This window comes from Nilaparvata lugens, chromosome 8 (assembly GCF_014356525.2).
Source record: "Nilaparvata lugens isolate BPH chromosome 8, ASM1435652v1, whole genome shotgun sequence".
NCBI lineage: Eukaryota > Metazoa > Arthropoda > Insecta > Hemiptera > Delphacidae > Nilaparvata > Nilaparvata lugens.
The window spans coordinates 27,287,016-27,312,266 of record NC_052511.1 but is presented as its reverse complement, the minus strand read 5'-3'; the positions used below and the strand labels follow the sequence as shown (position 1 = coordinate 27,312,266).

At 36.5% G+C, this 25,251-nt stretch overlaps 2 protein-coding genes across 3 annotated transcripts in view; one reads left to right on the top strand and one right to left on the bottom strand.

Annotated features, from left to right (window-relative positions):
* Positions 1 to 15,842, bottom strand: part of LOC111044878 (leucine zipper transcription factor-like protein 1) — a 30,262-nt gene extending 14,420 nt beyond the window's left edge. Inside the window, exons 1-3 of one of the 2 annotated variants that reach the window (XM_022330123.2) lie at positions 15,673 to 15,842; positions 7,882 to 8,006; positions 4,624 to 4,818 (exon numbers count right to left, since the gene is read on the bottom strand). In XM_022330123.2, the coding sequence (XP_022185815.1) occupies positions 4,624 to 4,818; positions 7,882 to 8,006; positions 15,673 to 15,675 (323 nt within the window). In that variant the 5' untranslated portion in view covers positions 15,676 to 15,842. Of the gene's footprint in view, positions 1 to 4,623; positions 4,819 to 7,881; positions 8,007 to 12,497; positions 12,679 to 15,672 lie in introns of those variants that run through there. The other variant, XM_039434398.1, reaches the window with a different exon arrangement.
* Positions 15,665 to 25,192, top strand: LOC111044879 (ribulose-phosphate 3-epimerase). The gene is made up of 4 exons (XM_022330124.2): positions 15,665 to 16,307; positions 18,245 to 18,352; positions 19,710 to 19,931; positions 24,963 to 25,192. The coding sequence occupies exons 1-4, from the start codon at positions 16,068 to 16,070 to the stop codon at positions 25,077 to 25,079; spliced, it is 687 nt and encodes a 228-aa protein (XP_022185816.2). The 5' UTR covers positions 15,665 to 16,067; the 3' UTR covers positions 25,080 to 25,192.
* Positions 25,193 to 25,251: the final 59 nt, after the last annotated feature.

Genomic DNA, 25,251 nt, shown 5'->3' with positions numbered 1-25,251 from the left:
TCGTGTCTTGACCTCTTTCAGCAACCTTGAATAAAAATTAGGGCCAGCTCTTTGTTAAATTATTGTCAATAATACTTTCTTCACATCATATTATAACTTAATAGAGAATCGAATATCCCTGTATTTTAGAAGGATTGCCAATTTATAAAATACGATTCTTGATTTATCACTCAAAAATTTAATTTTCTATACTAATTTAGTAAAGCAAAGAGAATACAGTAGTTTCCTCAAACGATTTGTATGTGTGGTTGAAAAATGTGCAGTAACATTTGTATTCTATATTCTTAGTTCTGCCAGTACCAGTTTCAACCATGAGTAGAATTTCACATCTTATTAGGATACTCCGGTCTAAAGAACGATCTAGATTAAGCAAGGGGTGGAATTAATTGCTTGAACAAATAAAATTTCAACCTTAATTATTATTCAGAGAAGATCTCTCCCCATTCATCAATTTCTCAACCCTAAACCAGTTCTGAGACTGAAATCCCGCAAACCTACATGGCTGAGCTGCAGAATCAGTAATCAGCAAGCCTTACTGTATGGCAAGAGCGATGTCAACTGTTGGGAGGTGAGAATAGAGATGGGATCAACGTATCTGCCCTCCCGACGGGTTCCTCTCTGCCTAGGAAAACATGGGTGCGCCTCAATAGAGTAAGGAATGGTTGCAGTAGGGTAAAAGCGACAATCCATAAATTAATGGGGTCTTGCGGAGTCAGCAGATTGTGAGTGCGGTGAAATGAAAACGCACCACCATATTACTGATGAGTGCCCTCTATACAGGTTCCCAATTGGGGCTGCAGGTCTCCTCACTCTTAGTCCAGATGCTCTCCAGTGGCTGAGTGACCTGGAAGTACCTATCTGAAAGTTAATATATGTGTAACTTTATTTTTATTTATTTTTTGACAAAGCTACTCAACTGGCAAGCATTTAATTTTTCTTGACGATTCTTTTCTAGTGAGGAAAGTACCTACTATGTTTTTCCCCCTGACCATACGAATATATTCAGAGAAAGATGCATAATTTAAGACCAACTGAAAGAATTCAGTATCAATACATATTTCCGTTCACTATGGTTATACGATCAATAGATGTAACACTATTATAAACTTGAATTTTCAAATACAGTGGGGCCTCAGTTAACCTAAATAAAGGGAGAGGACCATTTCGGATAACCAATCTTACCAATATTGTATACATCACATAATGGTAAATACATTATTTTAGAACCTAATCAAAATTCATTTTTGGGCATTTCACCGTGGAAGAAGTTTTTGATACAATTCACAGAATGAATAACAGCAACTGTTTGGATGTAGATGGCCTTAACTCTTCAATACTGAAAACGGCTGCTTCCGAAATCTCAGAAGTTCTAGCTCACATATTCAACCAGTGTCTGGACGTGGGGATTTTCCCTGACAAGCTGAAAAGGGTGAAGATGATCCCTGTATTCAAGAAGGGTGACAAGTCTGACATAGAGAACTACCGACCGAGATAGAAATAATATCTTAATTATTTTAGATGCTGCTCCACAAACAATTGGTAGAATATTTCGAAAAAAACCGATATGGTCTTCGAAAGAATTTGAGTTCTTGTGACACTGTTTTGAAGCTTGTTCAGGATGCCATTGAAAAGTTGGAGCAAAATAGACGTGTCAATCTAAGAGCCTATGATCAATCCAAAGCATTTGAACCAGTGGAATATAGTATCTTAGCAGACAAATTCTCTTACTATGGCCTTGAAAACGCGGCAGTAAACCTCATTCGATCATACCTGACCAAAATGCAGTTCGTGTATAGATATGGTGAATTTTCAAGTGGTGAAGTCGTTAAGTATGGTATGCCACAGGGATCCATACTTGGACCACTTTTATTTATCATCTAAATAAATGACTCACCAAGTTTGATAAGCGATTGTCACATCGACAATCAGCCCAACCTTTTTGCCGATGATCTAGGTCTAATAGTGAATGGTTCTGATAAAAAAAGGGGATATACAGTGAAAAGCAAATTGGCGATCGAGATTGGAGTGCATCAAACAGTTCAAGCCTGAACCTACAAAAAACCAACGATCAGTTCAGCTTCAGCACCAGGTCCACCAACATAGGCTCTCTAAAATTCTTGGGTTTTATGCTGAACATTAATTTAAATTGGAAGAGCCATATAACATACTTAGCTGGAAAGCTAAGTAAAGGTTTATTTGTATTGCGCAGGCTGAGACATATTGTGAGCCATGATGTTTTAATAAGTGTCTATTACGCTCATGTCTTTAGTCACTTAGCTTAAGGCATACAATTGTGGGTAAACTGTTCCACAATTATCATACTTGTCAGACTGCAGAAGAGGACTGTAAGAATAATCTGTAATGAACCACCCCAAGCTTCATTAGAGCTTTAGAGCACTATTCTGTAGATTAAGGTTATTGACTGCCTTCACTTTATGTGTTTTCGTGTTCTTTATAAATGTTAAAAAGAACCTGAGTAATTTTAGAGTAGGCTAAATGGTGATATCTATAGTTACCCCACATGAAGCAGCCTTAATGTTAGAATTGAGAGCAATCAATATACAAGCTCTCAGAAAAATTGGAAATACATGTCGGTAAAGCTGTTCAATGAACTTGATGTAGACGTTCCACAATTCAAGATTCACTTGAGGGATTTGCTACTGGAAAGGTGCCTGTATTCTATGAGAGTTTCTTGTCTGACCAAAGCTCACTGTGATAATTTATTGTTAATGGTGTTAGGCGTCTTAGGGTCTGCTATTATTATATTGTATTATTTTCTCTGTTACTAATATTATATTGTCGATCTTTGTATAAGCTATTGTAGAAAATGACGTTGTTTGTAACATTTTTATGTTCCTTGACAGTAAAAAATTGTTTGAATGATTGATTGATACATCACATCGGTTAACGCTGCATGTACTAGCAAATAATGGTGGTCAGACCATTATGTTTTCCTGACCAAAACCTACACAACATTTCAAAGAAATTGAACAATGAACAAAGAAATATACAGTGTATTTAATATATAGACATTTGAGACTTATGAGCTTTATATTATGTTGTGTATCTGCCATACGCTAAATAAAAATAATAATAATTATTATTATTATTTTTCCTCCACTTCCTATCTAAAGTGCTTACTTTACTCCCTGGAACATAATACTTGAGTGTTATTTTTTCGCTCTCGGGAGGAAAAAACAGGAAAACTCCCTAGAGCGTAAAAGTAACTCCATTAAAATAACATGGGAAGCATCTCTATTTTAAAAACGTACATTTGAAATAGGTTAGAAGGTCTAAGCTCAGATGAGGAAGCATATAGAGTAGTCATTAAACCAACTAAATTCAATACCTCAAATAGACATTTGATCAATATATGAAATTTATGTTTGTATGCTAAAATTATTACTTGAATATCATTATACTAAAAAAATGTTTAAACATTTTTCTTTATTCCATGTTATTCAAAATACCAGCCAACGAATATTCCTCATTAACTAATCAAATTTGAAACGGGAACTTCATTATAGTTGTGGCGGCCATTGTTGTTACAGCTTTTGCCTACAGATAGCGCACAGCGCTGTTGGCGGAGACAAGGTCTATAAATAAAGGTTATGACACTCGTGTTCCTTATGGAGCGGCCATTATGTGAGTTCTTTATGGCGGTACATTTGAAATATTCCAATCTGCTCATAACAAAATCATGCATTATGCTTTTTAAAAACAATATTCTCGTTCAGATAATATGTAAATTCAGGTTTTCGATTTTTTAATAATGAAATTTCAATATAATAAATGGTTCAATAATTCATTTTTCATCTTTAAAAATTGTTCTTATTCTTGTAACTTGTTATGATTCATAAGGCATTGGGACAAAATGCTAATTTCAAAAAGAGTTTGAAGTTCACAATCTAAAAATCAAAAATTCAGTTCCTAGTTGGAATCTAAATATTAATATTCTGTGAGAGGAATTTATTTTACAATTCAAAGCCAATATTGTGAACTAGAGCCCCATGAAATGGCGATTTTGCAATGCATCACGGGATTGTGTCATGACCTGTATTTTATAGACCTTGGGCGGAGAACTGTGATTACAAGCCAGCCCAGCTGTTTAGTGTTTACTTTTTAGATTATGTTGTAACTCATTGTTTGGTCACGTACGTTTTTAAAAATTATTTTATTTGCAGTTTTTATAAAAATGTTGTGTATATCACGAGTGAAAAATATTTTTTCTCCCTCAGGAAGATTGTTGCCCTCGGCTTCGCCTCGGGCTTCAAACTTTTCCCTCAGAGAGAAAAAACAGTACTTTTCACTATTAGATATACAAATAACTATTATCTGCCATATGCTGAATAAAAAAAATCTTTATAATGCATTACATATTACAGAAATCAGTGATATTATACATACTTGTAATTAAATATGAAACCATTTCGGTTGACCTGGCTTTCGGTTAACCGGAGTTCCACTGTATTCAATAATAAATATAGCAGGGAAAAATGTCTTCAAATAAACACTCAATAATCTTATGAAAAAGATAAATCTCGTGCAATATAATAACAAATTCAGTGCAAGATTACCTTACAAATATACTGTGCACTTGAATTATTCAGAGCAATAATTGACCTGTTCTGAATTTCAGAAAGATTAACGTTCATACGCAAGTGCCACTTTTCGGCCTGATTGAAGAGCTGACTCAGCAACAGGACGTTATTATGCGCAAAACCAATCAATTCCGATTCAATGTCACCTCTAACCACGTCCAGTAGACTCCTCAGTATATCCTCCACCTCACTTCGTGTGTACGTTGGTTCCAGTAACCTGAAAATATACAGAATTGAGACATTGATTGACTTATTTATCTAAAAACAATAAACCATAGACATAGATGAAAGTCCATAATTATCTCAAATAACATTGACTGAAACAAGTGACTGAAATCATAATATTGTAAATAGCAATAATTGAGGAGTCTGGTCAAGCATTTTTGATGTATGTTCTAACCTTTTACTTGTTGAGTTCTAGGCTATCCCACAATAGTCTGATCGGATTGATATGACAATGGAAATAGTATATAAAGGGTCGAACAGTTCTAGGTAGGTTCATGTTAGTGGAGCTGGCCACAAGCAGTCACCCTGACTACATAAGTAACTATAGTTTGTATAAAATAAGTGGAGACTTGGCCCTCATCCGAGGAAATAGCAGCGTTGCCAAATTGTGTAGAATTGCAACTTTCTCAAATTTCTAACTTAACCACAAAATTGAATGTAGAATATCATCCACGATACTCCAGTAGTGCTGTAAGTTTCAGGGTTGAAGGATTGGAAGGAAATTCCAATTTTTTGATGAAATTGAAAACATTGCGAAAATATGTTTTTCTTTTGGATATCACTTTTCTCAGAACTATGGAATACCGTAATAATTAAGAACTTTTAAGGGGGAGAACGTCTCCTTTTTATTGGTCTTGAGATCATTTTCATCCGCCCAATAATAGTTATTTTTCAATTGATGATTATGTTCGTCAATGTCAAGACATTGAAATTTTATTTATTTATTCATTCATTCAGAATTACACAACTTACAGAAAAGTACCACAGGCAAATGTAGCTAGGTTAGATCACTTCAATATTCTTCTTATTACACTCTCAATTTACAATTCAAAACACACAAAGATTATTTTTAAATTAAAAAATACTTCTAAATTAAATTAAATTAATTAAAAATAGTTGAAAAATTCCAAACTTTAAAATTTTGAGACCGAAATTTTGAAACATTGAGAGCAGAAAACATGAAATTTTTACATGCTAGAAACATTTTCGTTCAAAATATAAGAGGGTGGTGGAAGCGAGGAAGTTTCTCAGCAATAATTGAAATTAATTTTTAATTGTCAGAAGTAGTTGGAAGAAAGAAATTTGAGAAAATTACATTTTTAGACAATTTGGCAACGCTGTTATTTTTTCGGATGGAGGGCCAAGCCTTAACTTATTTTATACAGACTATAGAGCACTTTAATTATTTAATCCGGATGACCAGACATTGATACTTGCCAAGAGCAGTTAGTTATCAATCCAAGAATGCACAGTAATTTGATATTTGCGAAACATAAAAAGAGTTTCACAAAAAAATGTTGTTTTTTCTTGATAATGGTTTGGATACAGTACTGTGTCAACAAAACATTAAAAAAATAACTTACTTCTATTATAAAGCTGAACAATATAATATAATTCATGGTAGTGCATTATTGATTGATTCTTTATAAGAAATTTCAATGTATTGCCAGGTCTTGCAAGACCCATTGCATAATAACACTAAAAATTTTCATTAAAACAAATAAAAAAAACTTAATCAGAAAAGAGAATAGATATGTAGATAAGTAGAAAACTTTTAGAAGCTAAGAGTAAAACTTATCTGTTCTATGAAGAATACAAATAAGAATACACTTAAAATTTTATCAATACTGAGTAAATAAATGACTCAACTTTCCTGAACTAAATAAATCACTGAAGATCGCACATATGACATAGGTAGCGGATTGACGAGAATCATGTCATTTCAATTTTTACTATACGGTTGTCAGGTGAACATCAACGATTTTTATAGAAACATTCTTTAGAAGAAAGGATAGTGTAGTGGCAGGCAACACAAAGGACTATTTTAAGGTAGTTTGGTACGACTACTCATGACAGGATTCTCAATGCAACAATATTTTCGAGCGTTCTCACATTCTTAGGACGCTCATCTACAGGGTGTTTACGAACTGCTTACCAATAGGGCCTCTAGGGCATGGTTCCTCGGTATAAAACATATCTAAATATCATATCTAAGTTGTCCGTAAATCTTCAGTTACTCACACAGCGGCCATTTTGCTTTTTTCACTTATTATGTTTTTCTAAATAATGGTTGAACATAGAAAATTGAAACTCTGCGAAATCATTTATAACAACTAGACAAAGCTACAAAAGAATTATGCTAATTTTTCAGATTCATAAAACAAAATGGCGGCCATTTAAAATGTTGTTTCTTAAAAAACTCAGAAACCGTTGGCTTTACAAAAACTTTACAAGAATAACTTTTTTTTAATAAATTTAATTGTCTATCGACTGGTACCAGATTTTTGAGATTGGACCAATATTAGCTGAGATATGGCGGCCTTAGTGGTAGGTGACCACTGAGAGTTTGTTGCAGTGCAAACCAAGACATGCTGATGTAGTCGCTTCAATGATGCAACAATCTCTATTTGCATTGCATGTTAATTTGTAAGCGATTTTAGGAAACAAACAAACAAAGAACTTTACATAACCCTCTAAAGGTGGGTCACCAGCCACTAAAGCTGCCATATCTCAGCTAATATTGGTCCAATCTTAGAAAAACCAATCGATAGGCAATCAAATTTACTTAGAAAGTTAATCTTATAAAGTTTTTGTAAAACCAACGGTTTCTGAGTTCTTCAAGAACCACAATTATAAATGGTCGCCATTTTGTTTTATGAAATTGGAAAATTAGCACAATTTTTTTTGTAGCTTTGTCGAGTTGTTATAAATGATTGTGCAAAGTTTCAGTTTCGTATATTCAACCATTATTTAGTAAAAAAATAATAAGTGAAAAAAGCAAAATGGCCGCTGTGTGAGTAACTGAAGACTTCCGGACAACTTAGATATGTTTTTCACCCAGGAACAATGCCCTAGAGTTTTGGTAGGGAGTTCGTAAACACCCTGTACATATCTCTAGGAAGAGCATAAATGATACTACATTGTGCACATGTGCTTATTTTCACTGATTGACACTGCAGAGCTCATTATTATGCCACACCTGGAATAATTATGGTTTCTAAATCAATAGTCCATGATACCTTAAAGTTGAGAAAATATATGGTATAATACTTACCTAGAATCCAATACATCTTGAAAACACAAATCAACCGCTTTCAGGTTTTGCCCTCTCTGGTATCTGGCAAACTGAATATAGCTTTTGACAATTCCCTCATGATGCTCATTCAAACCAAGGTCCGTCTGAAAATAAGCAGATTTGACAGTTTAGCTTAAAATATAGTAATTATAAAAATTATCTTATAGAACGCAATTGAATGAAACCGGAAACACACTTGTCATGGATCGTTTTGATCTTAATCAATCATACAGGTGTATAAAGGCGAAATATACAACGTCTAGAATGCGGCAAGCCTCATCTGTTCATGAGTCGGATTGAAACCAACGATCTATATATACTAACTGGATAGCGAACTGCATGCTGAAAGAAGCGGTCCGGCTGGGCTGAGCGCTCTCCCCACCACAAAGGGGCAAGAAAGGCACAGCGCTGGAAGGCACCCTTGCTTTTCTATTGCACTATCAAACCCTTCGCTGACAAAAATTCGCTTTATATTCTCAATAATCTTACTTATTGATAAAAAGGAAACTTTGTAGACACATAAAGCATGTAAAAACAAAATATGTAATATTTATTATGAATTAATATAATTATTTATTAAGCTATAATTAAACACATCATATAATATTTTGTGTTTGCAGTACATATATGTAGCATGTGATCTACAATTCAATGAAATTTAAATAATTTCACAATGAATATAAAATTGAATCTATCTAGTACAATCTACCTAATCAATTATTATATATTGCACATTGATAATCTAATCGGATCTATCCAATTTAATCTAACTAATCAATAATAATATATAATGCAAACTATATTCTATAATGTACAATGATCTAATTTATTTCAAAGATATTGCACAATATCTAATTTAATATACCTAATTGATAATAACAATATTTACAATCAAATCCATACGATTACAATGAGAAGCAAACATTATTTTTAATATTATAAACTCTAAATTTATCTAATCTATAGGCTTAATCACTATATTTACAATCAAATCCAAAGAAAATCAAACATTATTTAATAGAATAAGTTTAGTGAGCTTCTGTCGGAGCCCAGTTCTATCTATATCAATTTTATTTGTTTTTTTCCTTGCTAAATGTTGGTCTATAATCTTCAGGTCTTGTTATATTTACCCGGTGGTTGTTCTCACCAATATCATCATTAATGAAATTATTTTTGAATGGGGAATTTTTAAAATGCATAAAACTTCTCATTATATTATTCAGTAGTTTACAGTTTTGAAGTATTACTGTAAACAAACTTGACAATTTTCAATACATCTTTGCTTGGCCTGACAAGTTTGCCATTTGATATGTGGTCAGTGAATTCTGTGAAGTGGTAATTTACTTCATCATTCAATAATGAGTCAATATACTCTTGGCATTTTAGAACTCAATATAATTTTAGACTGTATCTTATTATATTAAAGCTGCAAAAGACAAAAAATTACGAAAAATTCTCAGCCAATACGGCTGATTGTATCGGAGAACCAACCTCGAAATCAGTTAGAGAACACACTGGAGGCTAAGGGAAAACCTCCAAAATACGAAAATTTTACCCCCCCCCGGCACCCCTAGAGCCCCCCAAATTTTTTCGACACATTTGAAAAAGCCTCACACAGAAAATTCGATAGAAGCTTTTTTGTTCAGCTCCCGGAGATAAGCCTATATCCATAGTTCGATTTCGATCAAATTCAAATGGCGACCCGGGAATTTGAGTTTTCATCGAAAATTTGAAGTTTTCCCAAATACCAAAAATTCTCAGCCAAAACTATGAGTTCACTGTGAAAACTGAACACCAAATCTGTTGCATACTACACTGGAGGCTACGGGAAAACCTCCAGACCTTCCAAATTTTTCCCCCCGGCATTCACCCAAATATTTGGGACACATTTAAATTTTTTTCTCACAGAAAATTTATTACAAGCTTTGTTGATCAGCTCCCGGAGATAAGCCTATATCCATAGTTCGATTTCGATCAAATTCAAATGGCGACCTGGGAAATTGATTTTTCATCGAACATTTGAAGCTTTCCCAAATACCAAAAATTCTCAGCCAAAACTATGAGTTCGCTGTGAAAACTGAACACCAAATCTGTTGCATACTACACTGGAGGCTACGGGAAAACCTCCAGAACTTTCAATGTTTTTTTCTCCCAGAACCCCTAGCCACCCCCAAATATTTGGGACACATTTAAATATGTTTCCCACAAAAAGTTTATAAGAAGCTTTTTTGTTCAGATCCCGGAGATAAGCCTATAACCATAGCTAAATCTCAACCAAATCCAAATGGCGACCCGGGAAATTGAGTTTTCATCGAAAATTTGAAGTTTTCCCAAATACCAAAAATTCTCAGCCAAAACTATGAGTTCACTGTGAAAACTGAACACCAAATCTGTTGCATACTACACTGGAGGCTACGGGAAAACCTCCAGACCTTCCAAATTTTTCCCCCCGGCATTCACCCAAATATTTGGGACACATTTAAATATGTTTCCCACAAAAAAATTATCACAAGCGTTTTTGTTCAGCTCCCTGAGATAAGCCTATAACCATAGCTAAATTTCAACCTTCTTCAAATTTTCAAATTTTCTCGGGAAATTGAGTTTTCATAGAAAACTGTGTGTGTGTGTGTGTGTGTGTGTGTGTGTGTGTGTGTGTGTGTGTGTGTGTGTGTGTGTGTGTGTGTGTGTGTGTGTGTGTGTGTGGTGTGTGTGTGTGTGAGAGAGAGAGAGAGAGAGAGAGGGAGAGAGAGAGAGATCTATGTAACGTGTTCCGCCTCTCCTGGCATCATTCCAAGTTGTTACTGACCAGCTGCTGTGATCTAATTGAAGAAGAAGTAGAAGAAGAAAAAGAAGAAGAAAATACTACTAGACTCACTGAGTCCATAGAAGTTTGAGTTTTGTTTCTACAACCAAAAAAATAATACTTTTTGTAAAAAAAGCTAAAAGTTGCTCTGTCCAAGAATCAACAATGTGAAGACCCAAAGCGATTTCTCCTATTCTCCTATTCTACAGTTTTTGGCAAACCATTCTGGTTCATTGCAGACGACTACTCTACCTAATCTTCACTACCTAGCTTACCCTACCTAACCTACCCTCAACACCCCTAACCTAATTAACCTGCCCTCCCTCGTACAGTCGTAAATGGCAATTGCCCCCCAGCCGGAGCGCGAAGCGCGGAGGCTGCTACCCAACACTATACAGTCATAAAGACTATTGGGCGGGCAAAGCCCGCCTCCCAGCCAGAGCGCGAAGGCTGCTACCCAACACTATACAGTCATAAAAGACGATTGGGCGGGCGAAGCCCGCCTCCCAGCCGGAGCGCGAAGCGCGGAGGCTGCTAACCCACCCTACTGGTGGTGCAGGGGGCGAAGCCCCCTACCGAGCGCGAAGCGTTAGTAATAAGCTATAAATACATCGTTTATCAAACTTTGACTGATTAAGTGTGGTTAGAAGGCAGTTAATTTATATGTGCAGCAAGTTCATAAATGTATTCCTATATAATCTGAAAAATAAAATTAGTAATTATTAAACAATCTATGACTGGATAATGGACAACTATTTATTTTCTCTGTTGTAGTTCAGACACTGTGTTACTTGAAAATATTTGAAAAACACTTACTTTTCTTGTAGTAATATGAAATGAATACCGTAGTTAGAATAATGGTATTTTAATGCACATAAAAGAATAAATATATTTATTTGTACCATGCTGAAATAAAATATCACTTCCTTTCTTAAATCTGTTGGTGCAATTGTGAGCAGAACATGAAGCAACCATCATCTAAGGTGCTCGACATTTGGAGCTTTAATGAAAGTTATTAATGGTGCATAGGCCTCCGGCTGGCAGTAGGCTACTCGTGTGCCCCTTTGTGGAGGGGATGGCTGAAAAGGCGCCGGACCGTTTCTCGGCTGGCAAAGTCTACTCTGTTCGCTATCCAGTTAGTATATATAGATCGTTGATTGAAACGCTGTATGACAAGATTGTATCTGCTGTCCGGCTTCACTGGAATTTCATTATTGGTACTTACTTCATACTTCATTCCTTAGTCACGACCAAAGATTTGATTTGACTTTGTCTGCAGTGGACCCGCGACTTGGTCCTTGTCATCGCATGGGTTGACATATGAGCTGTGTAATATTACTTCAACACTTATTCACGTTTTTCAACTTGGTCAAACATTTAAAAAATATATTATTTTCAGCTTTTATCAAGATGGTCTTGTCTGTATAAGATCACGCATTTTTCGCTTGAGGTTCAGATGATTTGTTGGCCTCAAAGTATTTCTCCACAGAGTAGAATGGAGATTCTATCAACCACTTACTGAGTCTTTCCTTGAAGCTCCAGTCATCAAGGCTCTTCACTCCATCCGGTTAGTACCATGCTGCTGGAGAGGAGGCATGGCAGTGGCAAGATATTGCAGTCTATGAATGTTTAATCTGAGGTACCCAGGAAAAATGTTCCTTTCAATTTAAAAAATACACACTAACTTGTACTTTTATTCTGTTTCTAACGAGTTCTCTTCATATTTATTTAACAAGATTATATTAGCTGCATCTCATCTGGAATATAAGATGTGTTACATTATTTTCCTCACCATGTATTATCATTCGTTCTTCTGCAGATGTTTGCCTCTTCAATGGGCAGACTAGGATGCTAGTTTTATCTTCATTGAGCTTCAATATGTTAGCTAGAAACCACAGCTTGGCCTCCTCCAAGAGACTGGCATATTTTTCTCTCACCTGTTCGATGGTGGTGCCTCTGGAAATCAAGGTGATGTCATCCGCAAAAATTACTGCACCCGACCTGCTTGTAAAGTCGTTCATAAAGCAACATGACAAGTAGGGGGCATATATATAGGACTTGTTGAGCCTGTGGTGGCTGACAATCAGGCCCTAGTTATGAATGTTGTGGACTTTGCTAGAAATAAAGAACTGGAACCAGCATGGCCTGATAAGTACAAGTCTACATACAAGAGAATTAACTCTGAAAGTCTCCCACTCTTTGCCTCTGCATTACAAAGGATCAATTGGGAATATTTGGATACTTTTAACAATCCAAAATCTGCTTTTGGTGAGTTTTCAATGTATTCAACTTGCAGTTTAACATCTTCTTCCCTTCCAAACTGAGGAGATCTTCTGGGTTTCCAAATGTTAAGCCTTCATCTGTGGATGTCAAGCAGTGGTACACGGCTGATCAAAGCAAAATCAGGATGCTGATGCTGGTTGCCAACAACCTCTACAAGACAGCTGATGCCGGCGAAGTGAAGAATAACTATTACTCTGTCTATCTTGGGCTGAAGAGAATCTATCGACAGGAGGTGATGAGGGCTAGGAGATGCTGCAATGAGAAAGTGATAAGACAGGCCCCAAATCCTTGTGAAGCTGCATGGAATATAATCAACAGTGCAAGCAAGAGTGCTAGTCCAGATGACTTCAATAACTTTTTGTGCAGTCATTCAATTAATTTTCTTGGATCTCCTGCTATTGCTGTCAATAGGAGGCCTCAGTGTGTGTACAGGCTTCCCAGATGGAAAAAAGTTACCACCCAGGATCTTATCAATATAGTCAATGTATAATTCTACTAGTCCATACCTACATATTTGGTATGTCCCATCACTCATGAAGTCTATGATTGGAAGTATAGCTGATCCATTGTGTTCCTTGATCACCGCTGTTTGAATCTTCCCTGACCTGCTTGGAACATCTAGAACAGTCCCAATCTCCAAAAAGGTGACTTGGGAAAGGAATTGGGTTACTACAGGCCCATATCAATCATCCCAGTGTTTGGAAAAATCTTTGAAGTTGTGTCAATTACCTCAGTGCCTACTTTGAGGAAAAGTCTCTCTTTTCACCTCAACAGTTTGGTTTCCGCCAGGGCAGATCTACCACAGATGCTGTTTGCAGCTTGGTTGAAAACATGCTGAGAGCAATGGAGGATCATCATTCTGTGGCATTGACTCTGTGCCACCTGACAAAGGCTTTTGATTGTCTCTCACTGCATATTGCTGGAGAAACTTAAGATATATGGAATCTGTGATGTGGCTCTCAGCACACTGAAGAGTTACTTGGATTGTTGGATCAGGTGTTGTTCATTGGTGGTGCTGTGTCTGATGCTCAGGATGTGTGCTGCGGCATGCCTCAGGGTTGTGGCCCTCAGTACACTGAAGAATTACTTGGATTGTCGGAAGCAGGTGGTGTCCATTGGTGGTGCTGTGTATGATGCTCAGGATGTGTGCTGCGGCGTGCCTCAGGGTTCCATCCTCGGACCTCTCCTGTTTCTGATTTTTATCAACAAGCTCAGGCTGGAAGGAAATGCCCTCCTTTCTGCAGACGACACAACTCTGGTTGCCAGGGAAAGTAATATTATTGCAGCAATCCAGGAGTCTGCCCAGCTGTTGAAGGCTGCCAGTGCTTGGTTTCAAGTGAACAGCCTGTCAATGAATGAGAGGAAGACTCAGCATCTCCTCTCCACTCTGCAGCGGAATCCGCCAACCTTTGGGGATTGTAATATGAAGCTACTGGGATTCATGATGGATGCCACACTAACATGGGAGCCACATATTGACATGATATGTAATAGACTGTCAAGAGTGACCTATCTAATGCATATACTGAGAAGTCATGTTTCCCAGGAGTACCTTGTAACAGCATACCACGGCCTCTTCCACAGCCATATCAAGTATGGTATTGTGCTGTGGGTTCATGCAGGTAACTGCAGAAGGATTTTGCTCCTGCAGAAAAAGGTTCTCCGGATCATCACTGCTTCTCATCGCTTTGAACATTTTGCGCCGATCTTCAGGAGACTGAAGATTATGACAGTCTACAGTTAGTATCTGTTCAGCTCCCTGTCACTGTTGAGAAGAGTACAGCAAACCTATCTTCAAAAAGGACAAGTTCATGATCACAACACAAGACAGCGGGCTGACATTGATCTACCTCATGCAAGACTCACACGGTCACACAGTAGTTTTCCTGTCAGTGCACTAAAATATTCAACATGATGCCAGTGAGTCTCCGTGTGCAGGAAGTGAAGATATTTGAGAGGATGCTTTGGGCAAAGCTTGTAAACCTGCCACTTTACTCCCTGAATGAGGAGGTAATCCAGAATTTTTCAAGTTCACTTCAACTGCCACCCATCTCGATCTTGTGTTTTAAAGTTTGACCTAATAACGCAATTTATCCAGCAAGTGTTGGTCATGTATGGAGAAAACTTAATTACTGGTCTTTGAGGTACTCCATGCTTTACAGCTTTTAATTTTGGAAGTTATAAATTACTCAGTTGGATTACTTTTACTTTCTGCTTTCAATGAAAGACGCCACTGTCCCCAGGACTGTGCTACCTAGACCGGTATCTCTCAAGTCTGTTTGTCAATATTTTGTAAATACTAGCCTTCTACTTCCTTGAAAACTTACCTCAAAAAGTTCAAGACATCTTCTTCTCACATAAACCCTTATCAGATATTAGACCACACAGAAAAATAAGTTAACCTATTGTATACCGTAGGCCTACCTAAATATTATTCCACAAAATTCTCCATACATGAATGAATCAAATAGCCTACAGTAGGCTACCTACAAGTCTTATGCAGAAGAGTATCCTTACCTTTGGTAACAAGACACAATGATAGATTTAAGACACTGTGAGAAATGAGAAATAATTTTTTATTAAAAATAAAATAATTATCAAAATAACAATAATAATATTAGTGAAACTTATAATAAAGCTAATAATAGTAGGGTAGCCTAGCCCAAGTGACGAGTCACACTCACCATAGTGAAGCTTTTTATTTTGGAGTTTGGACTGTCGACTAAACTTATTTATATTGATCCGAAAAGTACAGACAGAATTTTAGAAGCTTACACGCACATACTAAAATATTAATCAGGATATTGAATCTATTGATAGACATGCAACAGAATGCCAATTTCAGTTTACTATCAAGTTGCCATGACAACACATTTTGTCCTTGACACTTTCTCATTTTGAGGTTATGTTCGACAAGACTGCACAGACACTTGTTCATGTTCGCTTTTCGGTGATATTTGAACTGATAATTTCGTAAACTAGTTCTTACTCAACGTTTATCGATAGATAGCCCTTCATTCAACCTCTAAATACCTATTATCACCCGATTATTTTTAGTGTTTATATAAATTTATTTAAAATGGAAAAGAAAAGTGTTTCTTGTATGATAGGACCTTCGATATTGAATTCAGATTTGTCATGTTTATCTGACGAATCTCAACGATTAATTGACAATGGTGCAGATTACTTGCATTTGGATGTGATGGATGGACATTTTGTTCCAAATATGACGTTTGGACATCCTGTGGTAAAATGCCTTAGGAACAAAATAAAAGAAGCTTTCTTTGAATCCCATATGATGGTTTCAAATCCAGAAAAGGTAAGTTGCTGCTGATAAAATTGGTGCCGTTTCTTAGACTATGAGAATCTATATACTTTGTTAAATGTTGCATTGTTTCTCAAAAAAACAACCTACCTTCTAACATAATAACCTGTCACCCAATATTCCTGCGTTTTTTTGGGAATGTTGCTTCTTTGGGCATACCACAGCTGCCATAGTAGTTCCGTATCCTAATTTATCATACTCACTTGAATTAGTACCAAATACAGTAGGTTACAATCATAGAGAAACTACTTATCAAGTGTCTAGCCTACACACACTCAATCCTGACGGCAATTAAGTGACCTGACGGACTGAGAGAAAGTCCAACTGAAAATTGGGCCAGCACCGAACAGGCGTGTTGGAAGTCTGATGGAAAGAACTCTAGACATCCAACTGTCGGAGCGGAAGAGCTTTTGTTCTCCGGTTAGGTTCGTACAGTTAGTAGCACTGTTTGTTGACAGTCGCAGGCCAATCCTCGTGGAAATGACTACGATAGTGTCCCCGCTCAGACAGACTGACTGATGTCTGGATTGTGAGTTTATAGCGCGCCACCGTATCAATGGCCTTGGCGGTCTAGATTGAATCTGTGTAGAGAACGCCTCTGACAGCTTAGCTCACACCAGACTGTCCGATTTGACGTCAGGATTAGGGCTTTTAGGCCTCAACTATACGTCAGACGCAGTGAAATCCTCGTTAGCAAGATACAATGTCTCTTATGGGATAAACTATCAAGGCTACTGAATAAGTCCATATATACTATCCTTATAGTAAAACATACAAGCGAAATAAACTCTCCCCATAAGAGGCCATGCATTCTTAAGACGCGCACAAAATAAGTTCAGCGCGTCAGACGGCCTTATAGCTGGGGTCACAGTCTTCTCTATTTTTTAGAGTAAACAACAGGATTATTCCAAATGATGAACTCATTTTGAAAAATCAACTGAACTATCCAAAATGAAGAGGTTATCAATCAATATTTATACCAATGAAAACATTCTCGCCATTTTAGCCGCCATCTTGAATTTTATTTGATCGAAATTGTTCGTGTCGTCCTTATAGTGTAAGGACCTTAAGTTCCAAATTTCAAGTCATTCCCATTCCGTTAATTGGGAGATGAGATAGCGTGTACACAGATACACATACACTCATACACACACACACACACACACACACACACACACACACACACACTCATACAGACCAATACCCAAAAACCACTTTTTTGGACTGAGAGGACCTTGAAACGTATAGAAATTTAGAAATTGGGGTACCTTAATTTTTTGCGGAAAGCAATACTTTCCTTACATATGGTAATAGGGCAAGGAAAGTAAAAATCTTTTCAAGTATTTTACAATTGAATAAATAAATACCTTAGGCCCCTATTAGCCAGTCTGACGGCCGGTCACGCAGTTAATAAGGCGGGCAGTCTGTCACTCCATCAGTTGGCACTGTTGTTAGACTACGGCAGCCACATTTTGGCTGCTGGTTGGATGCCGAGCCCAGCGATCACACTGGTAGCCGAAACGTGACTACCCAAGTTTTGAAACAATGTCCGGTACGGAGTGAGCGACTGTCCACCCGGCCGACTGTGTGATCTGGTAGCGCCTCCCGGCTGCCTGGCCTGGAAGGGGCTGAATTCTTTATTGTAAAAAACTTTTCTCTTTTCATTGATGTAAAGATTGCTCATTTTGGATTAGTAGTTTGGTGATTATGCATTTTTTAAAATGGGTCATCATTTGTAATGTGTATAGTTTTTCAATTAGAATAGTTTTTTCTATGCTGTGACATAAGTACTATAGATAGATTCTATCTACAGTAGGCTACTTAGATGATATATAAATAATTTAGCAGACACTGGTTTCTTCCTTATTTATTTTTAAACATTTTCTGAACATGTTATAAGATTGGATTGAATATGTCATCTCTCTTTTTAGTGGATTGAACCAATGGCCGACTCTTCAGTCAACCAGTACACATTTCACATTGAGCCTTGCGAGGATGTGCCAACAGTTTGTAGGAAAGTTCGAGAAGCAGGTATGAAGGTATGTACGATGGATTTATTGTTTTGTTACAATCTTTAAAAATAACTTGTCGTCGTCCTCTACTAGGCAAGGAAAAACAAAAATCAAAACAGTGGCTCATCAGCCATTCTGTCAATGAATTCAATAGAATTGAATCAATCTTTGTCTGATGAGAGACAGAACGAATTGTTGAAGTCAAAAATATTAAAATCAAATAGTTGAGGAAATCAAATACTGGAGGAGGAATCAGTGAAATAGTTCTGCATAGAGTTTTAATCCATGTTAATGTGCAATGTCAGGTGTTTTGAATTCCATACATGACTAACCAGCAATGTGCACTGTTCCAATAATTACTTTGGGATCCCATCCTATGGAAAATAGCTAGCGGAGAAATGAGATGATGCTTGAGATAGAGATCTATCGTATTTTGTCTCAAGGGTAATGGAGGGAGGATTTGAGAGCCCAACACTCATCTGAGAGATTAGATGTCTAGTCTTGCTATTTTTTATAGCGAATGATGCACACATGAGCTTTTTGCTTGAGTGTGGGTAATAGAGTGTGATAGGGTGATTTGATGAGATGATCTATTTGATGATACTCTATTTTATAACTTGTTACCTTCTTGTTTTAACACATACTACTGAGCCATGCTTGATTATGTAGTGTTTTCGTGATACAATAAATTCTATTCCAAGCGCTCTACCGGCGGGATTCGAACCCAAGACGAGGTAGCGCTAGAAGACTGAAGGATGTGACGTCTTAGTCTTCTCGGCTATCCTGGCCGGCGAGAATAAGAAAAAATATTCTCTTATTAGGAGACAGAATCTGTTTTCCTTTATTTTATCAAATCCCAAGTTTAATTGCCCACTGTAATAGTTACCTCTGGAACCACACCTTTTGTATTAGGTCTATTTATTATTTTTGAAACTCTGCTTGTTAGTTTGTGAATGAGTTGAAATTAAGGAGTGACTTCCTCACTTCCTATTTTTTGTATTGCATTTGAAACCTTGTTCAAGATGGTGGAGTAGAAAGATTACACGATTGCCAGCGAAGGCCAATTAAGCTTGTGGTGAATAAATCACTCCCCTTCAGCCCAGTACTGATCAATATCTCCTCCATCTCTTATTAATATTTTTGGTTTCCTTTTACCAATGACACCAAAATAAACATTGCTAGCAAAGTCGAGATATAAAGTTACAAAATGTACTACTTTTTTCATTATGGCATTTTCACATTTCTTAATCGAATTTTAATACTTTGTCAAAATGACTGTCTTTGCTTTACTGTCATTTGATGTAAATTAGTGTATAAGCCAGTATATATTGTACGTAATATACGTGAATGAAGAATTATCTACTCTATTGTTATTTTGTTGCAGGTTGGATTAGCGATCAAACCTAACACACCAGTTGAGGCTGTTGAGGAGTACATTGAAATGGCCGACCTAGTGCTTATAATGACAGTGGAGCCAGGCTTCGGAGGCCAAAAGTTCATGAATGATATGATGCCGAAAGTGAGACATCTGAGGAAAAACTACCCCAACCTCAATATAGAAGTCGATGGAGGTGTTGACCTGAAAACCATTCAATGCTGTGCTGAGGTTGGTATTTTCATCTAAAATGTCTTATATTCTTTGAATAAGTCTTTTATGAAAGCTTTTCAGATAATTTGAATGGATGTCTATATTTTTTGATGTATTGGTAATGCTAGTTACTGGCAAACTTTCAATTAGAAAGTTTCAAGAAAAACTCTATAAATAAAAGTGATTTAATAAAATTATGGTTTAAATTACATATAACAAGACATCAATCAGGATTCACAGCAATAAAAATGATTCTAAATTAAATTCTAAGGCCTACCATACACGTTTCGATCGGCAACCGGTAAAACCGATCAAAACCATCGTGTATGGTGTCGTCTCAAGACGAAAAGTGGTCTCAAGGCCGGATTCCTGCCGCACTGGAATCCAGTGAGGCCCGACCTCAAGACGGATTCGGAACTGAACGTGAATAAGGAAACCTGGTTTCGTCTTAAGGCCAAAACACCCGCTCTTCCTCCTCCGTCATATTTTCTACCCTCGGTCAACACGTTTTGCACGTGTTATGAATAGCATAGTTAAGCCGCGTTTACACCAAAGTTATTAAAAAAAATTAATAACTTAATCCTGCTAGATTCTATTATATTGAACATAACTTTTCATACACATGATGAACATATGTGTTTGTCAAGTTCCGTTCAATCTAATAGAATCTATAAAGATTAAGTTATTAACATTTTGTTAATAACTTTGGTGTAAACGCAGCTTTACTCGAAAAATCGATTTCTTGAACAATTTTTATCCACTTCATGACAAGCTAGAGACTTGAAACTTTCAGAATAGATCGAAGCTTATGACAATGCATCCTTTAATAGTTTTTATTATGATGCATTTCAAATTTTGATTGATTTTTACAAAACTAAATTTGATATGGATGAATTAGTTTGGAAAAAATCAAAATAAAGATTCATTTCATCAGCTGTATAGCAAGTTACACTATTAAATCTGAAAGATATTGATTTTGTTGTATTAATCATTGCATCTGTTAATTACTATGAGTGAATGCTACAAACACCCATTTGGGCATTTTTCCCAAAACAGCTCTTCTACTAATTTATACGAAAACAGTTCAAAAAAAGTTCTGTTAATCATAAAACTTAATATAAATAATTTCCAATTTCAAAAAACCATTATTTATCAATAGAAACAATTTTGGTAAAGACAACTTAATAGTTCTAAACAAAAACTAGAAAAATAATACAAAAATTCCACTATTTTGAATTCACATGAAAAATTTAGAGCTAAATAGAAACAAAGTCACTAGGGCTTTTCACATTGGCGTATTGTATCGTGTATTCAAGCCACATGTTTTAAAAATCTGTCTCTATGATAACATCAATATCGGGACACCGAGCTTCGCTCGTTATTTTTATATATTGACTAGCCGTCAGGCTCACTTCGCTCGTCATATCCGTCTAGCCAGGGGGCTCCGCCCCTGGACCCCCGACTGGGTCGTCCAAGAATGAGATCAGCAGGCTCGCTCCGCTCGCCTGCATTTTTCATTTGAGCATTTTTATCATATATATTATGTCAGGACGATCCAGTCGGGGGTCCAGACTAAACGTCTGGCTAAACGGATATGGCGAGCGAAGCGAGCCTGACGGCTAGTAATATAATATTCCCAGGATTGAAGTAGCAGTGCCCAATCAATTTTTCCGCGATAAATGCATTTAAATCTTCAACTTGGTGCCAACCTAACAAAATTATTAATTTAGTTGCCAGTTAACAACTGTTTCGAAGAGGTACTCTATCTAGATTATAGTTCTATAGTAACATATGATATGGAAATTTCAATTATAATTAAGAGATTGGGAGAAGAAGAATATACATGCTAAAAGACGAACTTTAAACCCTTAAAAATAACCCTTAGAGTTAAAATATTGCCAAAAGATTTCTTAGTGCGCCTCTAAAGGGCCAACTGAACATACCTACCAAATTTGAACGTTTTTGGTCCGGTAGATTTTTAGTTATGCGAGTGAGTGAGTGAGTGAGTGAGTCAGTCAGTCAGTCAGTGAGTGAGTGCCATTTCGCTTTTATATTATATAGAAGATAGATAAACAGAACACATTCTCTAAAATGATCGTGTTTATATTTCACAGCTGGCTATACGTCATCTTATGAATTTCGGGGATGCGATAATTTGATTTTTTATATACTCACTCGCTCACTCACTTTTTTACTATCCACAGACGACGAATGTCTCAGCTGTATCAGCCAGGGATGAATTACCCTTTTAATGTCGTTCAGCGAGTTTTCCCAAGGATGAGACTTGTGCAATCGAATTTTTATATCATAAACCTACTATGTTCCAAATTTCGTGAAAATCGTTAGAGCCGTTTTCGAGATCCGTTGAACATAAATAACCAGTTATAAAAATACAGAAATTGCTCGCTTAATACAATAGGATAAATATTCAAGATCATAATCATCAAAATTATTTTATCTAGCATTATTTTTATAGCATCATAGACAAATTTGGAAACGTTGGACTTAATACACAATACAATAATTCAGTGTGAATAGCCACTTGAACTGAACTATATTTACCTTGCAGTAGTCCTTTAGTGCTTTCGCCAATGCCAAGCAAGTCTCTGGTATTATTTTCCCAAAGCATTGAGGAGAAATTCTGGTATTGAACTTCATGTCTTCTAATGTTCTCCCCGTTGCCAAGTAACTCAATGTTGCTGTCAATTTTTCATGCGGCGTTATTGCTTTTCTCATCACAGAATCTTCTTTTGAAATTAACGGGGTGACCATTCTTAATAGATCCAAATAAGTTGACTCATCCATTCGTAAATAGTTTTTCTAATCTTTTGGATGACATTGCAACTCGGACAATAAGTTTACATGGGTGAACTTCCTCCTTTCAAGCCATGACTTCGCCCACATGCCCCTTTTGCGTTTTTTTCATTTGGACACTGCATACATTGTCACTGCAATAGCTTGTAGGTCTTCAATACATGACGTCTTGAACTGAATTTACTAAAATGTATTGCACTAAAATCTGCACAAAACAACGCCCACCTTCCAATAGAGCTACCGCGCGACTGGATACGCATCGGCCGTAAGGCCGACCGATACGTGAGTGGGGAGACCGCCATTAAGACCCGGCCATAAGGCCCGGACTGAAAACTCTGGGCCTTAAGGCCGATCGAAACGTGTATGGTAAGCCTAACACCAAAGGAGCAGTTTAATACAATCCAAGAATAACGTTCAAGTCAACATTAGATGGATAAATATGTTGAAATTAATAGAATGTTTTCCATTTCGAGTTGAATTCACCAGCTGATTCGATTCAGTTTACTCACTGCATTAATCACATATTTTATATAACAGACTTTCTGCACGTTTATGTTGCTGCGTTATATCAGGACTTCTTATATACTACCTAGTTTATAAGGGAGGTATATGGGAGGTCCTGGTTATATACCATATACATGTCAAGGCAGTATCACATGCAACGGTAAATGCGAAGGCCTTGAATAATTTCAACTGGAGACTAAAACCTCCTGTCTAAAGTATTTACTTTACTCCCTTGAAAATAATACTAAAGTGTCACTTTTTCGCTCGCGGGGGGAAAACAGGAAAACTCCCTAGAGCGTAAAAGTAACTCCATTTAAATAACATGGGAAGCATCTCTATTTTACTAGTAGTTATGTGAACAGTAGACCTCACGCAGTATTCTCATCCACAAGTACCTGATTGAAACTATAGATCTTATGGAAATACAGCAATAGACTGGCTTCTCCACACATCTGTGTAATCACTTGTCAGCTGATTTATGATGAATAATTCTATAGTCTGATTTTTACTCTAATATTGGCGTATGAAGGAGGCTCCTTTTTCCTTTTATATTATCCTTGGAATGCAAAATTTCCAAAAACCTTGTATATACGTCGACGCGCAGTTAAAAAAGGAACATACCTGTCAAATTTCATGAAAATCTATTACCGCGTTTCGCCGTAAATGCGCAACATATAAACATTAAGAGAAATGCCAAATCGTCGACTTGAATCTTAGACCTCACTTCGCTCGGTCAAAAACGTACATTTGAAATAGGTCAGAAGGTCTAAGCTCAGATGAGGAAGCATATAGAATAGTCATTAAACCAACTAAATTCAATACCTCAACCAGACATTTGATCAATATAGGAAATTTATGTTTGTATGCTAATTACAAACTTCATATCACTATACTAAGAAAATATAAACATTTTTTTTTATTCCATGTTATTCAAAATACCAGCCAACGAATATTCCTCATTAACAAATCAAATTTGAAACGGGAACTTCATCATAGTTGTGGCGGCCATTGTTGTTACAACCTTTGATGACAGATAGCGCATAGCGCAGTCGGCGGAGAACTGTGATTATAAGCCAGCCCAGCTGTTTACTTTTTAAATTATGTTGTAACACATTGTTTGGTCACCTACGCTTTTAAAAATTATTTTATTTGTAGTTTTTATAAAAGTGTAGGTGGAGGAAAAATGTTGTGTATATCACGAGTGAAAAATGTTTTTTCTCCCTCAGGAAAATTGTTGCCCTCGGCATCGCCTCGGGCTTTAAACTTTTCCCTCAGGGAGAAAAAACTGTACTTTTCACTCTAGATATACAAATAACAATTTATAAATACGTTGCGATTTACCTTCTGGCCCTCAGATTTATCGTTGCGTGTGAAGTCGCATTTGGAATATAATGAAACTAAGAGATAATTTGATTTTTTTAATAAGTGTACCCGTACTATGCTTGTGCATGTCTAATGAAAGAGGAATGATGATTAGAAATGATTGTATTTTCAATTTTAGGTGATTCTGAAATCATACATAAGATACATACAAAAGATTAAAACGTTCAGTCAGTAGAGTTCACCACAAACAGTCACCCTTTCGACGGGAGTACCAAGAGCACGTCGCTTTATTATTGGATTTCTGTTGTGCTTTGTATTGATTCGGTACTACATAAGAAAGGTGTCTAGTGATAGAGTAAGAGAGTTTCAAAAACTTACCCCCCAAATTTTTTTATTTATTTTTTACAGGCTGGAGCAAATTGGATAGTAGCTGGAACTGCGATTGTCAAATCGGAGAATCCAAATCACGTTATTTGTTCTCTTCGAGCAACTGTGCAAAATTCATTTTCGAAGAATGACCTCTGAGCTGATATTCAAATGCCATAAAGTAACATTCCAATATTGATTTTGATATTTCTATGTTAATAAAATTTTTTATAGCTGGTGTTCATAAATTTCAACTTATCAACTTTTTCGAATCCTTGATTTCCTATTTTTTCGAAGGATTATGCCCATATGATATTCTGGTTTGATAGTG